This window comes from Somniosus microcephalus, chromosome 19, assembly GCF_052327205.1.
Source record: "Somniosus microcephalus isolate GS21.2 chromosome 19, FLI_Smic_1.0, whole genome shotgun sequence".
NCBI lineage: Eukaryota > Metazoa > Chordata > Chondrichthyes > Squaliformes > Somniosidae > Somniosus > Somniosus microcephalus.
The window spans coordinates 72,351,581-72,368,489 of NC_141005.1; the positions used below are offsets into that span (position 1 = coordinate 72,351,581).

Sequence of the window (16,909 nt, forward strand, 5' to 3'; positions counted from 1 at the left end):
CTGTTTTTGATACAGACCCAGGTACCTTCTGTTTGAGCCAGTTCATTGCTGGCCTTTCCAGTGCAGCTATCTAACTTTGAAAATGTACATTTGCTTTGCTTCACTAGCTCCTCCAAATCTGGCTCCTGCACACCTTGCCTGTTGGGGTGATGGTGCTGCATTTAACACACACTTAACACCAGCTGTGCAGCGGAATGGTTCAGATCTCCTTCTGGTTTGAATTCAAATTGTAGATCTCACGTGACTGTTGTAACTCTGGCTACTTTACCTATTTTAAGAGCACCTAACCTTTCAAAAGTCTTTCGTATTCTAACTGCCATTTAATCTGATCAGGGCACGTTTCCTCTTTGCTAGTATAGATGGATATGAAGTAACAAACTTTCTCTGTCTAGCTTCTCTACAACTGAGTAGACCAATCCTACTGCATGTAAATTTGAAAAACACTCATCTTGTGGTTTCCTTGGGCCTCCCTAACTATGTAGAGATCTGCAATATGTTCAATAATGTGAAGAAATTAGTTTGCAGCCAACTATTTTGTTGCTTCTCACCAAGTTAACTCTCGGCTTATATTTTATCCACATTTGTTTTGTCCCTTCCCCCTTTTTCCTCTCCCACATGGCAGCTGTCTCATTCATTCTGCCAGAACATTTCACACCTAATTTAGAGCCATCTTTTGTCTCCACTAGTCCTATCACCATCTCGTTTTGAATACCTCTTAATGTCTCCTCCCAGCCCTGCCTTTCGATCTATTTCATTTCCTTTCCAGTTTTGAAAAAGGGTTCGCCCCGAAACGTCGATTTCTGTTTTCTCTCCACAGTTGTTGCCTGGCCTGCTGAGTTTTTCCAGCATTTTCTGTTATTTCTCTTTCAGGTCACCTGTCTCCTGGCTCTCGACTAGAAAACGCAGACCGAGCAGCATCTCCTATAGGAGGGACACGGTCGACATACCATAGATCTGCTTGTACAACTCCCCAATTAAGCCAGATGCGTTTCACCAAAGACCAAGACTTTCGGCCCAGGTCTGCAGGAAGGAAAACGCCCACCAGGGTCTCTCCAGTTCCTGGCTCGCCCTTTCCCCATCCCATTTGTCCTGTACCTATCGTGTCCCATGTACCACTTGTGCGCCAGTCACCCCCTCACCTGCCACCAGGGGTAGTTCGGAGAATGCTGGCCCAGGGCATGTCACCGCAGCAGTTACATCCAGCACTTCTACACGCAGGTGAGTGTCTGAGCAATTCAGTAGTTTAACCTTGGATCACAGCTATGGAGTTTTTCTGTCAAGTATTTTTTGGGTGGGGGGGCAACATCCAATGGAGATAAAAGGATTCTCCCTTCAGGCATCATTTCCTCCACCCCAGGCCAGGATGAAAGGGACTGTTTGGGAGAGTCTCAATGCAGGTCCTAGTAGAGATAAATGGAAAATGTAGAGTTCAGTTCCTAAAAAGGAAGGTGTTTTGGGTCAAATGTTTCTACAGAACTGGAAATGAGTCCCCTTATTAAGACTGACCCAAATGCAAGGCAAAGGGACAACCTATCCAGTTCAGATCTGCTAACCTTTCATGAATGGGTTTAATAGCTCTTGAAGGTCTCTAATACAGGGCACAGGAACGTTCTGATGTGGTTCCACTTGCAACTGTAATCACTCTTCCAGATACTGTGTATTCGGTCCTCCAGTTCAGCAACCGTACAGTACAAAACTACCATTAATTGTCTACAGGGTACAGGTGGGATGGGGAAGAGACGAGCTCACACTTGGAATTTCAGGCTTTTCAGTCTTTGCTCTGCTTTGGCGTTTTGTGACAACTCACCCAGAGGGGTCCACGAGTGACATAAATGGCAAGAATCAAATTTCCCAGCACTGATCCTCGTTCCCTTCAGCAAGAACTATGGCCATGGCCTGCAGGGTGCAGCACTGGGTCTTTTTCCCAAATCCACTTTACGTAGCGGTTTCAAGCACTGAAGTAGCATTTGTAGGTAAAGCGACACGGTGTATACACAGGATGTGATGTGAACTACGCTACTGCTCCCTATCTAATGGAAGTTTTGCAGGGATTGGGTGAGAATGTGAAGGCGTGTAATCGGGCTATACATGGTTTCCGCAGAATTGCAGCAGTGAAATCCTAGTTGGCTCATCCGGGAACTCTTGGGTAGCCAGTGTTGAGCCTCCTGAGTGAGATGGTTCAGATGGACAACTGCATCTGTGATGTGACCTTGTAAATTTTTACAATCTGGACTCTTGACTAGAAAGTGAGCCTCTTGTTCACTGACTGAGAACCAAGTCCTGCCACTTCAAATTGATGAGCAGAGAAGCAATGAGATTTCAAAATAGAGGAGGAATTATAGGTGCAGAAGTAAAATTAAAACACAAGCTGGCGTGTTGGGGGGGAAAGCCAGTGTGAGCATAAGTATGAAATGTTGATGGTTTTTTCACTTGTGGGGCTTACTGTAGCGATGGTGATTACTCATGTTTTGCTTCAGTGCTGTAATTAATGGTGACACTGGCCAGCCCAGAAGCAGCTGGGGTTCCTTGAGCCAACTGGTCATCTGTGGGGGTTGGATGGGGAGGAGAGTCTTCCCCGGTGGGAATATAAATCCCCTGGACCTGATGGCGCTTATCCTAGGGTCTTGAGAGAAGTAGCGGTAGGGATTGTGGATGCATTGGTAATTTTCCAAAACTCCCTGGATTCAGGAAAGGTCCCAGCAGTTTGGAAAACTGCTAATGTAACTCCCTTATTTAAAAAGGGAGGCAGACAAAAGGCTGGAAACTATAGACCAGTTAGCCTAACATCTGTGGTTGGTAAAATGTTGGAGTCCATTATTAAGGAAGCAGTAACAGGACATTTGGATAAGCATAATTTTAAATCGGACAGAGTCGGCATGGTTTTACGAAGGGAAGTCATGTTTGACAAATTTGCTCTAATTCTTTGAGGATGTAACATACAGGGTGGATGAAGGGGAACCAGTGGATGTGGTGTATTTGGACTTCCAAAAGGCATTTGACAAGGTGCCACACAAGATTACTGCACAAGATTAAAAAATCACAGGATTGGGGGCAATATACTGGCATGGGTGGAAGATTGGCTATCTAACAGAAAACAGAGTTGGGATAAATGGTTCATTCTCGGGTTGGCAATCAGTCACTAGTGGTGTTCCGCAGGGGTCAGTGCTGGGACCCCAACTCTTTACAATCTATAATGATTTGGAGATAGGGACAGAGTGCAACGTATCCAAGTTTGCTGACGATACAAAGATGGGAGGGAAAGCAGTGAGTGAGGAGGACATAAACCTGCAAAAGGACATAGACAGGCTAAGTGAGTGGGCAAAAATTTGGCAGATGGAATATAATGTTGGAAAGTGTGGGGTTATGCACTTTGGCAGAAAAAATCAAAGAGCAAGTTATTATCTAAATGGAGAGAAACTGCAAAGTGTCCCAGTACAAAGGAATCTGGGGGTCCTGGTACATGAAACACAAAGTTAGTATGCAGGTGATCAGGAAGGCCAATGGAATCTTGGCTTTTATTGCAAGGGGGATGGAGTATAAAAGCAGGGGAGTCTTGCTGCAGTTATACAAGATACTGGTGAGGCCACACTTGGAATACTGCGTACAGTTTTGGTTTCCATATTTAAGAAAAGATATACTTGCTCTTGCAGTTCAGAGAAGGTTCACTCGGTTGATTCTGGAGATGAGGGGGTTGACTTATGAGGAAAGGTTGAGTAGGTTGGGCCTCTACTCATTGGAGTTCAGAAGAATGAGAGGCGATCTTATCGAAACAAGATTGTGAGGGGGCTTGATAGGGTGGATGCGGTGAGGATGTTTCCACTGATGGGTGAGACTAGAACTAGGGGGCATAATCTTAGAATAAGGGGCTGCCCTTTCAAAACTGAGATGAGGAGAAACTTCTTCACTCAGGGTAGTAAATCTATGGAATTTGCAACCTCAGAGTTGTGGAAGCTGCAACATTAAATTTAAAACGGAGATAGTTTCCTAGCTGATAAGGAATAAGGGGTTATGGGGAGAGGGCAGGGAAGTGGACGTGCGTTTAAGTTCGGATCAGCCATGATCCTATTGAATGGCGGAGCAGGCCCGAGGGGCCTATGGCCTACTCCTGCTCCTACTACTAATGTTATGTTAAGTGAGGTGCACCAGTATAAACGGCAATTCCCAGCAACATGTTGAACTTGTATTAACTAGCCCATGATCCAGACCCGTGCTTTTAAGCTGGAGTTAATGGTGTGCTGGCATTTGACACTAGGGTGAAGGATTGACCTCCTGTCTCTGCAGCTTACTGTTCTGATTTTTGTGCAGAACACAAACGGCTGAAGTCTCCAGTAAACCATGCCGAATGTAAGGGAGGACTGCGTACCACTGACTTGGTAATCTGAAACTTAAACCACTTGTCTCCTGAATCTACCTTTGCAGGCATGTTTCCGTCCGGAGTGGATCTGTCCCATTTACAGAGCATCCCTCCAACCCTCCTTGGGCAGACTTTCTATCCTCTTCCAGCAAGTGGACACCCTCTGCTGAATCCTCGCGCTGCACACTCTGCAGCACCAATTCAGGCGTCTGGAACACCCCTACAGCACCTGGCCATGATCAGGCAAGGTAATGAGTCTAGTTTGCATTTAACTCCGCTTCAAGCCTCTTGGATATGAATGTGTTGGAAAAATCAACAGACTTTATGAAATGAGAGTTTCCCCTGACGCCTGTTGAAGTTCGAGGTGACTCAGCTGGAAGTTCTCTGGTTCAGCTCTGTGCTCAGTTGGGTGGGGATAACTGGAGGAGTGTAACAGTCGGTCTCGATGCCTTGGATGGAGGGGGTGAGAAGATGATTAGTAGCCAATTCCCACTTTTTTGATCGCTATCGACTTGACTCCTGCTGAAGTGTGGGTTGAGGGCAGGCTGGGCTCTGATGCCCTCTGATCAAAGCCTACCTGTCCAGCTATAAAGAGTGCATTTGAGCTCTGTGCAGGAAGCTCTCTCTGGCCATTTCACAAGTGATAAGCTGCTCTGTTAGATGATCTTCTGTTGAAATGTTGTCTCCTCCAGGCCAGAATTGGAGGATAAGATCGAGGGTTGTAAGCAATTTTCCCTGCAAGCTGTGCTTTGTTCTGCGCAGCCTGTTTCTTTTAATGCGCGGTCCCTTTGAATTTCTGCACATGCGCAGTATTTACTGTAGAAAAGCCAGTGAACAGCCTGCACAGGACCTCTTTCTATTACTGTGCAGCCGCATGCACCTTAGTGGGAACATTGGTTGTAGGGCTGGAGGAGGTTGCAGAAATGGGGAGGGGTGAGGCCATGGAGGGATTTGAAAATAAGGATGAGAAATTTAAAAGAGGCATTGCTGGACCGGGAGCCAATGGTCAGCAAGCATGGATGATGGGTGAATGGGACTTGGTGCGAATTAGGATACAGGCGGCAGAGTTTTGGATTGGCTTGTTTATGTAGGGTGGAAAATGAGATGGTGGTCAGGAGAGCTTTGAATAGTCTAGTCTAGAGCTAACGAAAGCATGGATGGATTTCGGCAGCAGATGGACGGAGGCAGACAAGCGATATTAGACATGGAAATAGGTAGTCTTAGTGATGGAGAGGATATGGGTAAAATAGGATGTCGAGGTTGCGAAGACACTGGACAGAGAAGTGGGGGGGGGAAAATGAAGTTGATGGCTTGGCAACAGAGTTTGTGGTGGGGACCAAAGACTGACTTTGGCCTGATCATTGCTATCGGTTGTCCTCCAGTGTTATCTGCTCTCCATTGTGATCTCTTCCTTTTTCCTCTGCTGACACCATCTTTTGTCTTTCTGCTGCTGTGCTTTCTCTTTCCTTCCCCCCCCCCCCCCCCCAAAAAACAAAAGCTTGAACCCTCCGCTTTATGAAGTTCTAGGCCTGGGGAACTAGTAAAGGTGGCTGCTTGACTAGTACAAGTGACTTTGTACCAATCAAGTGATCCATGCAGTGATCTAGCCAGGCCCTCTGGCTCCGTTCAGAATCCCAACACTCCTTGGTCAGGGAAGGTAGACACTTTTTTGTGCGAAGCAACAGATGCTGAAGCAGTGTCTGAAGCTAAATTCAAACTATTCCCATCAGTAAACGTGCTAACTTGACCTGTTATCAGTTGAAATAGAGACTGAACTGAATCGGCCTCCAGACTGAAATTGGAAGGTTATGTTGGATGCAGTTGAAGTTAAATTCTCGCCCCTTTCCAGTAATTTGCTTGAGCTGCCAGGCCTCTGTATCCACTTCAACTGCATGTATGTTTGCTCTGGGGTGGCGAGTACTTGCTCCTGACAGGTACACAAGTGGCTTGAACACTGCCTTTTTTGCTTCAGTGCTTCCCTGAAGGACCTCTAGGAGAGCTGAACCTGCATCCCGTCACTGCTGTAATAGCAACACTTGGGGATATTGCTCGTAGAGAAGGGGGAATTTTGGTCACTTGTAAAAGTGACCTGTTTCTAGGGACCACCTGATTTAACTTAACCCATCAGTTAAAACTTGTAGGAAGGTGAAGTTACTTTCTGTCATTAAGTTCATGTGTGAAACTTTAAGTGTAACTCTTGCTTCCTCTCTCCCTCAGTGCTGCAGTCTCCCAGTGCAGGTGGTCAAGGACCTGGAGCCCACCTGCATATGAACCAGCAGAATTCCACTCTGCGGTCCCTCCATCAAAGAAGCGGGTCCCCTGTCAATCTCTCCAAGTGGTTCGGCAGTGACGTTCTTCAGCAGCCGTTGCCATCTATGCCCAGCAAAGTGATCAGTGTGGATGAACTTGAGCTCCATCAATAGAAGTGTGGCACTATAAAACACAATATTTGGAAGGACAGAGTTTTATTAAGGTACCTGCAGGCATCCAAGTACTGGGGGGTGGCCCTGAAAATGGATTGGTTTATTTTTTTGTTACCCCCAGTGTTTCTTGGCCCCTATTCTGACTTCTCTCCTGACAATTGAGACAAAGCTACTTGGGAGCACCACCACCTGAGGATGGTAACTAAATCGTACCAGTCAAACAGAAGCTGGGGAAAGGTCTGATCGGTCAGTTATTCTGTGGGGCAAATGCCTGCATTAAACATTGGATACTTTTATTTTAGAAAGAATCCAGTGAGCTCTTAATGTTCTCGTGCAGCAAAAAAAAATTGTGATTTTACCAACATTGTAAGCCACCCTGAAAATTGTATAGGCCCTTGTGTACAGAAACTTGTGTAAAATAACACTGCTTACATCTGTACATAAGCATCTGCAGTGGCTGATTTTGTTGACTGTACATAAAACACAGCTGGTAGGACAAATGCAATGACACTTGTACGCCAGTTTTGCTGAAATATATTTTGTAAGTTTTTTTTTTGTGGCATTTGCAGCATGAACGACGTTTTGAGGGGAAAGTTTTTTTTAAATTTCCGATGCACTACATGGTTCCTGAGCAGGTCTGTTGGCAGAGTGACCAGTAGGTAGGGATTAAGCAGGCAACGCTGTACTAGGAGTGTTTGTGTGCGTGTGTGTATATACTAGATTTGTTTTAATACTGGAAGCAGGAAAAGGCAAATAAAACCCTGTATAAACTTTTTTTTTTGGAGAAACTAGGTCGCACTGGATCAGGTTTATGTTGCTGTTTGGGCTGGGAACTGAAGGCCTTCAGCATGAAGTCTTCCCAACTCTGCTACTTGACCCTGCAGTCTAGAAAAAGGGACAGTGGGGGGCTTGATTTCAGTAACTTTCTTTTTGCAAATGGGTGGCTGAGGGCTCTGCAATCCTACATTTGCTTACCAGTAGGGGGTGCTAGCCCCATAGCTCCAGTTCAGACAATACGTTGCCTCTTTTGTGCTCATTAACTGACGACGGGAAGTAACTTTTGTGTGCTTTTCTGTTCCGTGGCTGAAATGCTTTGTCTTTTTTCTCTTTCCCCCGCCCCCCCCCCCCCCCCCCACCCATCCCAATTTAATGTGTACTGCCCTTTCACTACACTGAAGAGTACTGCTTTGTATTGTCCAGAAATGTGCTCCATGACTTTTCTGGAATTTGCTGTTTTAGGGAAGGGAAAAGCACAAAGGTGATTTACAAAATGAAGACAATAAAATTTCACATCTCAATGTTGCTTCTTTTTTCTTAAACTTCATGTAAACTGCTGAAATGTTGATTGCCAGAAATGCTGCACCTCCCATTTGAACTTCGAACTCCAGCAGTGTTTTTGGAAGTGGCAGTTCGTTCCCACACACTGATCTCTGAAGCAGTTGTGTCCTGTATTATATGTACCCAGCTGAGCTTGGAAATCTTTTATAGCATCTTGTATGTCTAGTTCAATAAAGTTCACACCGCCTTCACATGCCCCCACACAAGCAGCTCCCGGACGGGAATTGCTGAAGTTGGGTGAAAATAAGACCTTGCATTTATATAGCAACTTTCACACATCAACATCCCGAAGCATTTTACAGCTTTGCAGTACTTTGGCAGTGTAGTCACTGTGTCAAACTTGGCAGCCAAATTGCCTACAGCAAGGTCCCACAAACATCAATGTAATAATGACCAGATAATCCATTTTACTGATAGCTGAGGGGTAGCTCGTGACCAGGACACTGGAGAACTTCTTTGAAAAGTGCCATGTGATCTTTTAATCCACCTGAGGGGGCAGACGGCCTCAGTTTAACAGCATCTGACAGTGCAGCACTCCCTCAGGACTGCACGGTCGGCCTGGATTTTGTACCAAGTTTCTAGAGTGAAGCTTGAACCCACAACCACCTGACTCTGGGTGCGACTGTTTGATCTGTGGGATGGCCTTGTTCCCCTTCAGACTCCACTGGGGTTTTGTTTCTCTCCTTTCCTGAAGGTGTTTGGTCCTCCTGCTGGTTAACTATGAAAGTACCAGAGGACACATTTACAGGTTGGTCAATTGCAGAGGGCATCACAGTTAATTCCTATTCCCCTCACTTCCACACCAAAGCGTCCCAACAACAATCACTGGCTAGTAAGTAGAAGCAGGGACCTGGGTTTGGGGTTGCTGAGGTCCATTGTATCTTTTCCTTTTTTTTTTTCTCTTTTTTTACCCCCCCCCCCCCCCCCCCAACCCCCACCCGATCCTCCTCAACCATTTTAGGACAAAATTGGCTAACTATGCAAGTCACAAATTAAACTTGAGACCACCTTTATTCATGGGGCTCAGTCCCACATCTTCATGTCCAGGAAGCTAATATTTACAGCGTAGTTGAGTTAAACCTCACTGCCTGACCTGATCTATTGCCTCTTCACCTGTAGGTTATGCAGTTGGGTCAATTTATAGTGTGGTCTTGAATTGACCATAACATTTGGAGCATATCCGTTTCCAAATCTGTAACTAGCTAAATTTTAAAGGCTTTTCAAACCACAATGCAATCATCAAATGTAGGATGAATACTTTTTAGTTTTGCTATTAATTCTATTACTACAAATGTTTAGAAACTTGTTAGGCTAGTACAACTGTCTATCTTCACTAAAACTCTTCAGTGATGTTTTTACAGTAGGGTCTTGTGCTTTAGCTATACTTTAGGTTAGGTGTGTGTTATTGTATCTTCACACACTTCCCTTGGTGAACAGTGGTATATTTGTAAGCTTATAAACTGACTGGCTGTGATGTGAACACCCCTGCCATGGCCCAGAACAATCTCTTTTATATCAGTTGATAGGATGGTTAGACATGGTTTTCGGGGCTCACATAACCCATATGATTTGGGAGAGGGGCTGGTAATGCTGCCAGAGCCAAGGGCTTTGTCTGACAATATTGTAGGTAAATGCAAGCCAGACCCAGTCATGGGTTCTTTCACTCCTGCAGGATTGACTTAGCCACTCCCATCACCTACAGATCTCATAACATGCCAGCATGTAAGCAAGGATCCTGGTGTGAAAGCTTGTGGGCTGTACAAGTCTCGATTAATGAGACTAGCTCTTCAAGAGAAGTAAGAAGTTTGCTTTCATTCTGCCTTCTTCCCAAACTTGCAACATTTTAAATGCCTCTTGCATGATTAAAGTTTTGACTCTACTGGCTGGACCATGACAGGCAGGAATCACTGAAGTTCCTTCTAATCTCCATGCTGAATTGGCCGGTTTACTTTTTTTTTTGAAGTGCTGTCTCCTTATCCTGCAGTTATGATGGTGTTGTGCTCCACATCAACTGTTTTCTGTTGCACTTTGTATCTTGTAGACCCCTGCCAGTCCCACCCTTCACTACTTCCTTTTCCTTCACACCACCTTCAGTTCAACATTATTGCCTGGGATACCAAATAGGGTGAGATTTGATAATTAGTTTTTCAACACAGCCCCCTTCATGCTTTCAAGGTTTATTCCTGTTTGATGTGCCACCACCCATCCACTTTTGAATTGCAAAGTTGGTTTTGATTTTGTAAGTTTTTTGCAGGTATAGCCCTTCTATGCATTCCAAATAGATGCATCAGCAAACAGAAACTTGAATTCAAGCCTAGATTTGGTTCCTTTGGTCTTGTAAACAGATGGATCCTTAGGAACAACTGGTTGAAATTGTCCAGTCCTAGTTTAGAAAGTGTTCCATGAGGGTGGCTATCATAATGTTGGCTTACTTCTCTTTCCTTATTTAATTATTTTGATACCCCAGTAATTTTGGATCTAAAGTTCTACTGGCAGCTGTAGTGTCTGTTATACAGCACAGAAAGAGGCCTATCATGTCTGCGCCGGCCATCAAGCCCTGTCTATCCTAATCCCATTTTCCAGCACTTGGTCCGTAGCCTTGTATGCTATGGCATTTCAAGTGCTCATCTAAATGCTTCTTGAATGTTGAGGGTTCCTGCCTCTAGCACCCTTTCAGGCAGTGAGTTCCAGATTCCAGCCACCCTCGGTGAAAAAGTTTCCCCTCAAATCCCCTTTAAACCGCCTGCCCCTTGCCTTGAAACTATGCCCCCTGGTTATTGAGCCCACCACTAAGGGGCAAAGTTCCTTTCTATCTACGCCCCTCATAATTTTGTACACCTCAATCAGGGCCCCCTCAGCCTTCTCTGCTATAAGAAAAACAACCCCAGCCTGTCCACTCTCTTCATACCTGAAATGCTCCAGCCCAGGTAACATCCTGGTGAATCTCCTCTGCACCCTCTCTAATGCAATCACATCCTTCCTATAGTGTGGCGACCAGAACTGCACACAGTATTCCAGCTGTGGCCTAACCTAGCGTTTCGTACAGCTCCATCATAACCTCCCTGCTCTTATAGTCTATGCCTCGGCTAATGAAGGCAAGTATCCCAAATGCCTTCTTAACCACCTTATCTACCTGTCCTGCTGCCTTCAGGGATCTATGTATATGCACACCAAGGTTCCCCTGTTCTTTCTAGGGTCCTACCATTCATTGTGTATTCCCTTGCCTTGTTAGTCCTCCCAAAATGCATCACCTCACTTTTCAGGGTTAAATTCCATTTGCCACTGTTCTGCCCATCTGACCAACCCATCTATATCGTCCTGTAGCCTGAGGCTTCCCTCCTTGCTATTTACCACTCCACCAATTTTTGTGTCATCTGCAAACTTACTGATCATACCTCCTACATTCATATCCAAGTCATTAATGTACACTACAAACAGCAAGGGACCCAACACCAATCCCTGCAGTACACCACTGGACACAGGCTTCCAGTCACACACTACCTTTGACCATCACCCTCTGCCTCCTGCCAGTAAGCCAATTTTGGATCCAATGTGCCAAATTGCTCTGGATCCCATGGGCTCTTACCTTCTTGATCAGTCTCCCATGTGGGGCTTTATCAAAAGTTCATGTAGACTACATTAACTGCACTACCCTTATCCATGCACCTAGTCACCGCCTCTCAAAATTCAATCAAATTGGTTAGACATGATCTCCCCCTGACAAAGCCATGCTGACTATCCTTGCCTCTCCAAGTGGAGACTAATTCTGTCCCTCAGAATTTTTTCCAATTTCCCTACCACTGATGTTAGGCTCACTGGCCTGTAATTCCCTGGTTTATCCCTACTACACTTCTTGAATAATGGTACTACATTAGCTGTCTTCCAGCACCTCCCCTGTGGCCAGAGGTTTTGAACATTTGTCAGAGCCCCTGCAATCTCCTCCCTTGCCTTGCACATCAACCTGGGATACATCTCGTCTGGGCCTGGGGATTTATCCACTTTTAAGCCTGCTAAAACCGCTAGTACCTCCTCCCTCTCGATTGCTAATTTGTTCAAGTATATCACAATCCCCCAACCTGACTTCTATGCCTGCATCGTCCTTCTCCATAGTGAACACTGATGCAAAATATTCATTTTAAACCTCACCTACATCTTCCAGCCCTACACACAGACTGCCACTTTGGTCCCTAATGGGCCCTACTCTTTTTCCCTGGTTATCCTCTTGCCCTTAATATACTTATTAAAAAAACCTTGGCGTTTTCCTTTATTTTGCCCACCAGTGTTTTTGCATGCCCCATCTTCACTCTCCTAATTTTTTTCAGTAACCCCCTGCACTTCCTATACTCCTCTAGGGCTTCCACTGTTTTTAGTCCTTTGTATCTGCCAAAAGCCTCCCTTGTATATCCCTTGACATCCAGGGTTCCCTGGACTTGTTGGTCCCACCCTTGACCTTTACGGGAACATGTTGGCATTGTACTCTCTTTCCTTTCTGAAAGACTCTCGCTGCTCTGATACGGATTTTCCTACAAGTAGCTGACCGCAGTCCACTTTGGCCAGATCCTGCCTTATCTTAAAATCGGCCTCCCCGCCCCCCAATTTAGAACCTTTATTTCCGGTCCATCTTTGTCCTTTTCCATAACTACCTTAAATCTCACCGAAATTATGGTCACTGTCACCAAAATGCTTTTTTACTGCCACTTCTACCACTTGCCTGGCTACATTCCCTAGAATTAGGTCCAGTACCGCCCCCTCTCTTGTAGGACTTTCTACATGCTGGCTCAAAAAGCTCTCCTGGATGCACTTTAAGAATTCCGCACCCTCTAAGCTTTTCACACTGACTATCCCAGTTAATATTGGGGAAGTTGAAATCCCCTATTATTTCTACGCTTCTCTGATTTGCCTACATATCTGTTCCTCTATCTCCCCATGACTGTTTGGGGGCCTATAGTACACTTCCAACAAAGTGCTTGCCCCCTTTTTGTTCTACCCATGTGACCTCAGAACAACCTGCCAAGATATCATCCCTCCTTACTGCAGTAATTGACTCCTTGATTAATATTGCAGCACCCCCTCCCCTTTTACACCCCCCTCTGTCTCGCCTGAAGATTCGATACCCTGGAATATTGAGCTGCCAGTCCTGCCCCTCCCTCACCCATGTCTCTGATAGCAACAATATCATACTCCCATGTGTTCATCAACACCTTTGATTCATTTGCCTTACTTGCAAGACACCTTGCATTAAAATAAATGCCATCCAGCCTTGCCATACTCTCTTGTGCAGTTACATATGTGCTCTGCCTTCCAGACTGACTTGTTTTTTCCTCAATATTTGGCTGTGCATCACCCCCTGCTATAGCTCCACTCTATCCCATCCCCCTGCCAAGTTAGTTTAAACCACCACCCCCACCCCCCCCCCCCCAAACCAGCACTAGCAAACCTCCCCGCAAGGATGTTGGTCCGGTTCAGGTGCAACCCGTCCAACTTGTACAGGTCCCACATTCCCCAGAAGCAGACCCAGTGATCCAGGAAACTAAAGCCCTCCCTCCTGCACCAACTCTTTAGCTACGCATTCATCTGCTCTATCCTATTCCTATACTCAAGAGCACGTGGCACTGCGAGTAATCCAGAGATTACAACCTTTGAGGTCCTGCTTTTTAATCTGCTACCTAGCTCCCTAAATTCTTGTTGCAGGACCTCATCCCTCTTTCTACCTTTGGTTCTATAACCCCACAAATGTATTCATGAAAACCTACTGCACAGAAGGAGGCCATTCAGCCCATTGTGTATGTGCCAGTTCTTTGAAAAAGCTAGCAAATTAGTCTGATTCCTGCTCTTTCCCCATGTAGCTGCAAGTTTATCCTTTTCAAGTATATTTCCAATTCACTTTTTAAAGTTACTGTCAAACCTGCTTCCACAATCCTTTTGGGCAGTGCATTCCCAATCATTGTAACTCACTGCATAAAAATGTTTCTCATCTCCCCCTTGAATTTTTTGCAAATGATCTTCGATCTGTGTCCTCTGGTTACCGACCCTCTTGGCAGTTGAAAGTTTCTCCCAATCTCGTCCTATCAAAATCAAATCTCCCCATAACCTCTAAGAACAGTTGTAATTGCTCTAGTCTCGTCACAAAAGTCCCTCATCCCTGCCATTGAGCGAAATCTCTTCTGCCGTTTCTCCCAATTCCTTGACCTTCTAAAAGTGTGGTACCTACAGTTGAACACAATGCTCCAGCTGGGGCCAAGCCTGATTTATAAAGGTTTACCATAACTGCCTTACTTTTGTACTTTATGCCTCTGTTTAAAAAATAAACTAGAGGGTCCTTGGCTTTAAACAGCCTTATCAACTTGGTCTATTCACTCTGCAATCAATCAACTTTTGGAGATGAGATGGTAGATGAAATTCCAGCTATGTAATTTGTTGGCGAGTTGACATTCTGATAGCATTATTGCTAAAAATTCTTGCAACAGGGCCAGCACCACAAACTGTCTTATTGGGTAGAGTAGGCTAGAACAGTGTGGATTGAGGAAGTTGAAATCCTCCACAACCACCTGAAATGGTTGCGATATGGACTGGGTTGACACTTGGCAGCAGGTGCTACAGCTTGTGATAGTAAATGCTAGGCAGTAAATACAGTACCACTAATCTATCAAGTGCCACCAAATGCAGTTTGTTCTGCAATTCACGGAAAGTTGGTCATGGGCTTCTCAGCTAGCTTACATAAAAACAGGCCATTTGACCCAACAAGTCTATGCCAATGTTAATTCCACATAAGCCTTCTACTACCCTGCTTTGTCTATCCCTATCCTGTTCCTTTCTCCCTCCTACTTATCTAGCTTCCTGTGTTTATGGAGCCTCTGTACACTGCTTTTTTAGAATGGCAAGGATTAACAACTAGGTGACTGGTATACAGATTGATCATTAATGTGCTTTTTGCTGCCCCTTCTCAGTTCTGTGGCTGTGCTTTTGTCTATAGGCAGTTTCAACATTACTCCTTTTTATGATCTACCTGGGTACATTGGGTTTGGTTCCTAAAATTCATTTCCATACGCTTCTTATACTGGTTTTCTAGAGTTGTGTGTCACTTTTACTGTCTTAAACTTAATTAAATGGTGTTTTGTGTTCTTAGCCTGGTCATAATTCTGAGCCAAGTTTGGCTGCACAGAAGCCCATCAGAAGTGCTCACCTGCTCGGTTAGACCAAGCACTCTGTCCTGTGAATGTTTTTTTGCCAAAGTTATTTGTCCTCCTGGATAAAGATTTCCATAGTATGAATTACATCAGATATACGGCACAGAAACAGGCCATTTGGCCCAACCAGTCTATACCGGCGTTTATGCTCCACACGAGCCTCCTCCCGTCTTTCCTCATCTAAATCTATCAGCAAAACCCTCTATTCCCTTCTCCCTCATATGCTTGTCTAACCTCCCCTTAAATGTATCTATACTATTTACTTTAACTACTCCCTGTGGTAGTTCCACATTCTCACCACTCTGGGTAAAGAAGTTTCTTCTAAATTCCCTATTTGATTTCTTGATGACTATCTTATATTGATGGCCTCTAGTTATGCTCTTCCCACAAGTGGAAAAACACTCTCTCTATCCACTCATCAAATTTTTTCATAATTTTAAAGACCTCTATTAGGTCACCCCTCAGCCTTTTTTCCCCAAAAAGAGAGACCCAGCCTGTTCATCCTTTCCCGCTGGGTATACCCTCGCATTTCTGGTATCATCCTTGTAAATCTTCTCTGCACCCTCTCCAGTGACTCTATCCTTTTTATAATATGGCAACCAGAACTGTATGCAGTACTCGATGTGTGGTCTAACCAAGGTTTGATACAGGTTTAACATAACTTCCCTACTTTTCAATTCTATCCCTCTAGAAATAAACCCTAGTGCTTGTTTTTTTTTTAAAAAAAAGGTGACTCAACCGGTGACTAACGAGGGAAATTAGGGATAGCGTAAGATCCAAGGAGACATATAAATTGGCCAGAAAAAGCAGTAAACCCGAGGATTGGGAGCAGTTTAGGATTCAGCAAAGGAGGACAAAGGGATTCATTAAGAGGGGGAAAATAGAGTATGAGAGTAAGCTTGCACGGAACATAAAAACTGACTGTAAAAGCTTTTATAGATATGTGAAGAGAAAAAGATTGGTGAAGTCAAACGTAGGTCCCTTGCAGTCAGAATCAGGGGAATTTATAATGGGGAACAAAGAAATGGCAGATCAATTAAATACATACTTTGATTCTGTCTTCACAAAAGGAGGACACAAATAACCTCCCAGAGATGTTGGGGAACATAGGGTCTAATGAGAGGGAGGAACTGAAAGAAATCAGTATTGTTAGGGAAATTGATGGGATTAAAGGCTGATAAATCCTCAGGACCTGATAATCTACATCCTAGGGTACTAAAGGAAGTGGCCCTAGAAATAGTAGCTGTATTGCTGGTCATCTTCCAAAATTCAATACTCTGGAACAGTACCCATGGAAAGGAGGGTAGCTAATGTACCCCACTATTCAAAAAAGGTGGTAGAGAGGAAACGGGGAATTACAGACCGGTAAGCCTGACATCGGTAGTGGGGAAAATGCTAGAATCCATTATAAAAGATGTAATAGCAGAGAACTTGGAAAACAGTGACAGGATCGGACAAAGTCAAGATGGATTTACAAAAGGTAAATCGTGCTCGACTAATCTACTGGAATTTTTTGAGGATGTAACTGGTAAAATAGATGAGAGAGAACCAGTGCATGTGGTGTATTTGGACTTTCAGAAGGCTTTCGATAAGGTCCCGCATAAGAG

The 16,909-nt window shown here is 44.7% G+C and overlaps 1 protein-coding gene across 5 annotated transcripts in view; it reads left to right on the top strand.

Moving 5' to 3' along the window:
• eif4enif1 (eukaryotic translation initiation factor 4E nuclear import factor 1) overlaps positions 1 to 8,075 on the top strand; it is a 51,674-nt gene extending 43,599 nt beyond the window's left edge. For all 5 annotated transcript variants that reach the window (XM_085962034.1, XM_085962036.1, XM_085962031.1 and 2 more), the window contains 3 exons: positions 871 to 1,218; positions 4,420 to 4,602; positions 6,572 to 8,075. In XM_085962034.1, the coding sequence (XP_085818160.1) occupies positions 871 to 1,218; positions 4,420 to 4,602; positions 6,572 to 6,777 (737 nt within the window). In that variant the 3' untranslated portion in view covers positions 6,778 to 8,075. The remainder of the gene's footprint in view (positions 1 to 870; positions 1,219 to 4,419; positions 4,603 to 6,571) is intronic.
• The last annotated feature ends 8,834 nt before the right edge of the window (positions 8,076 to 16,909 follow it).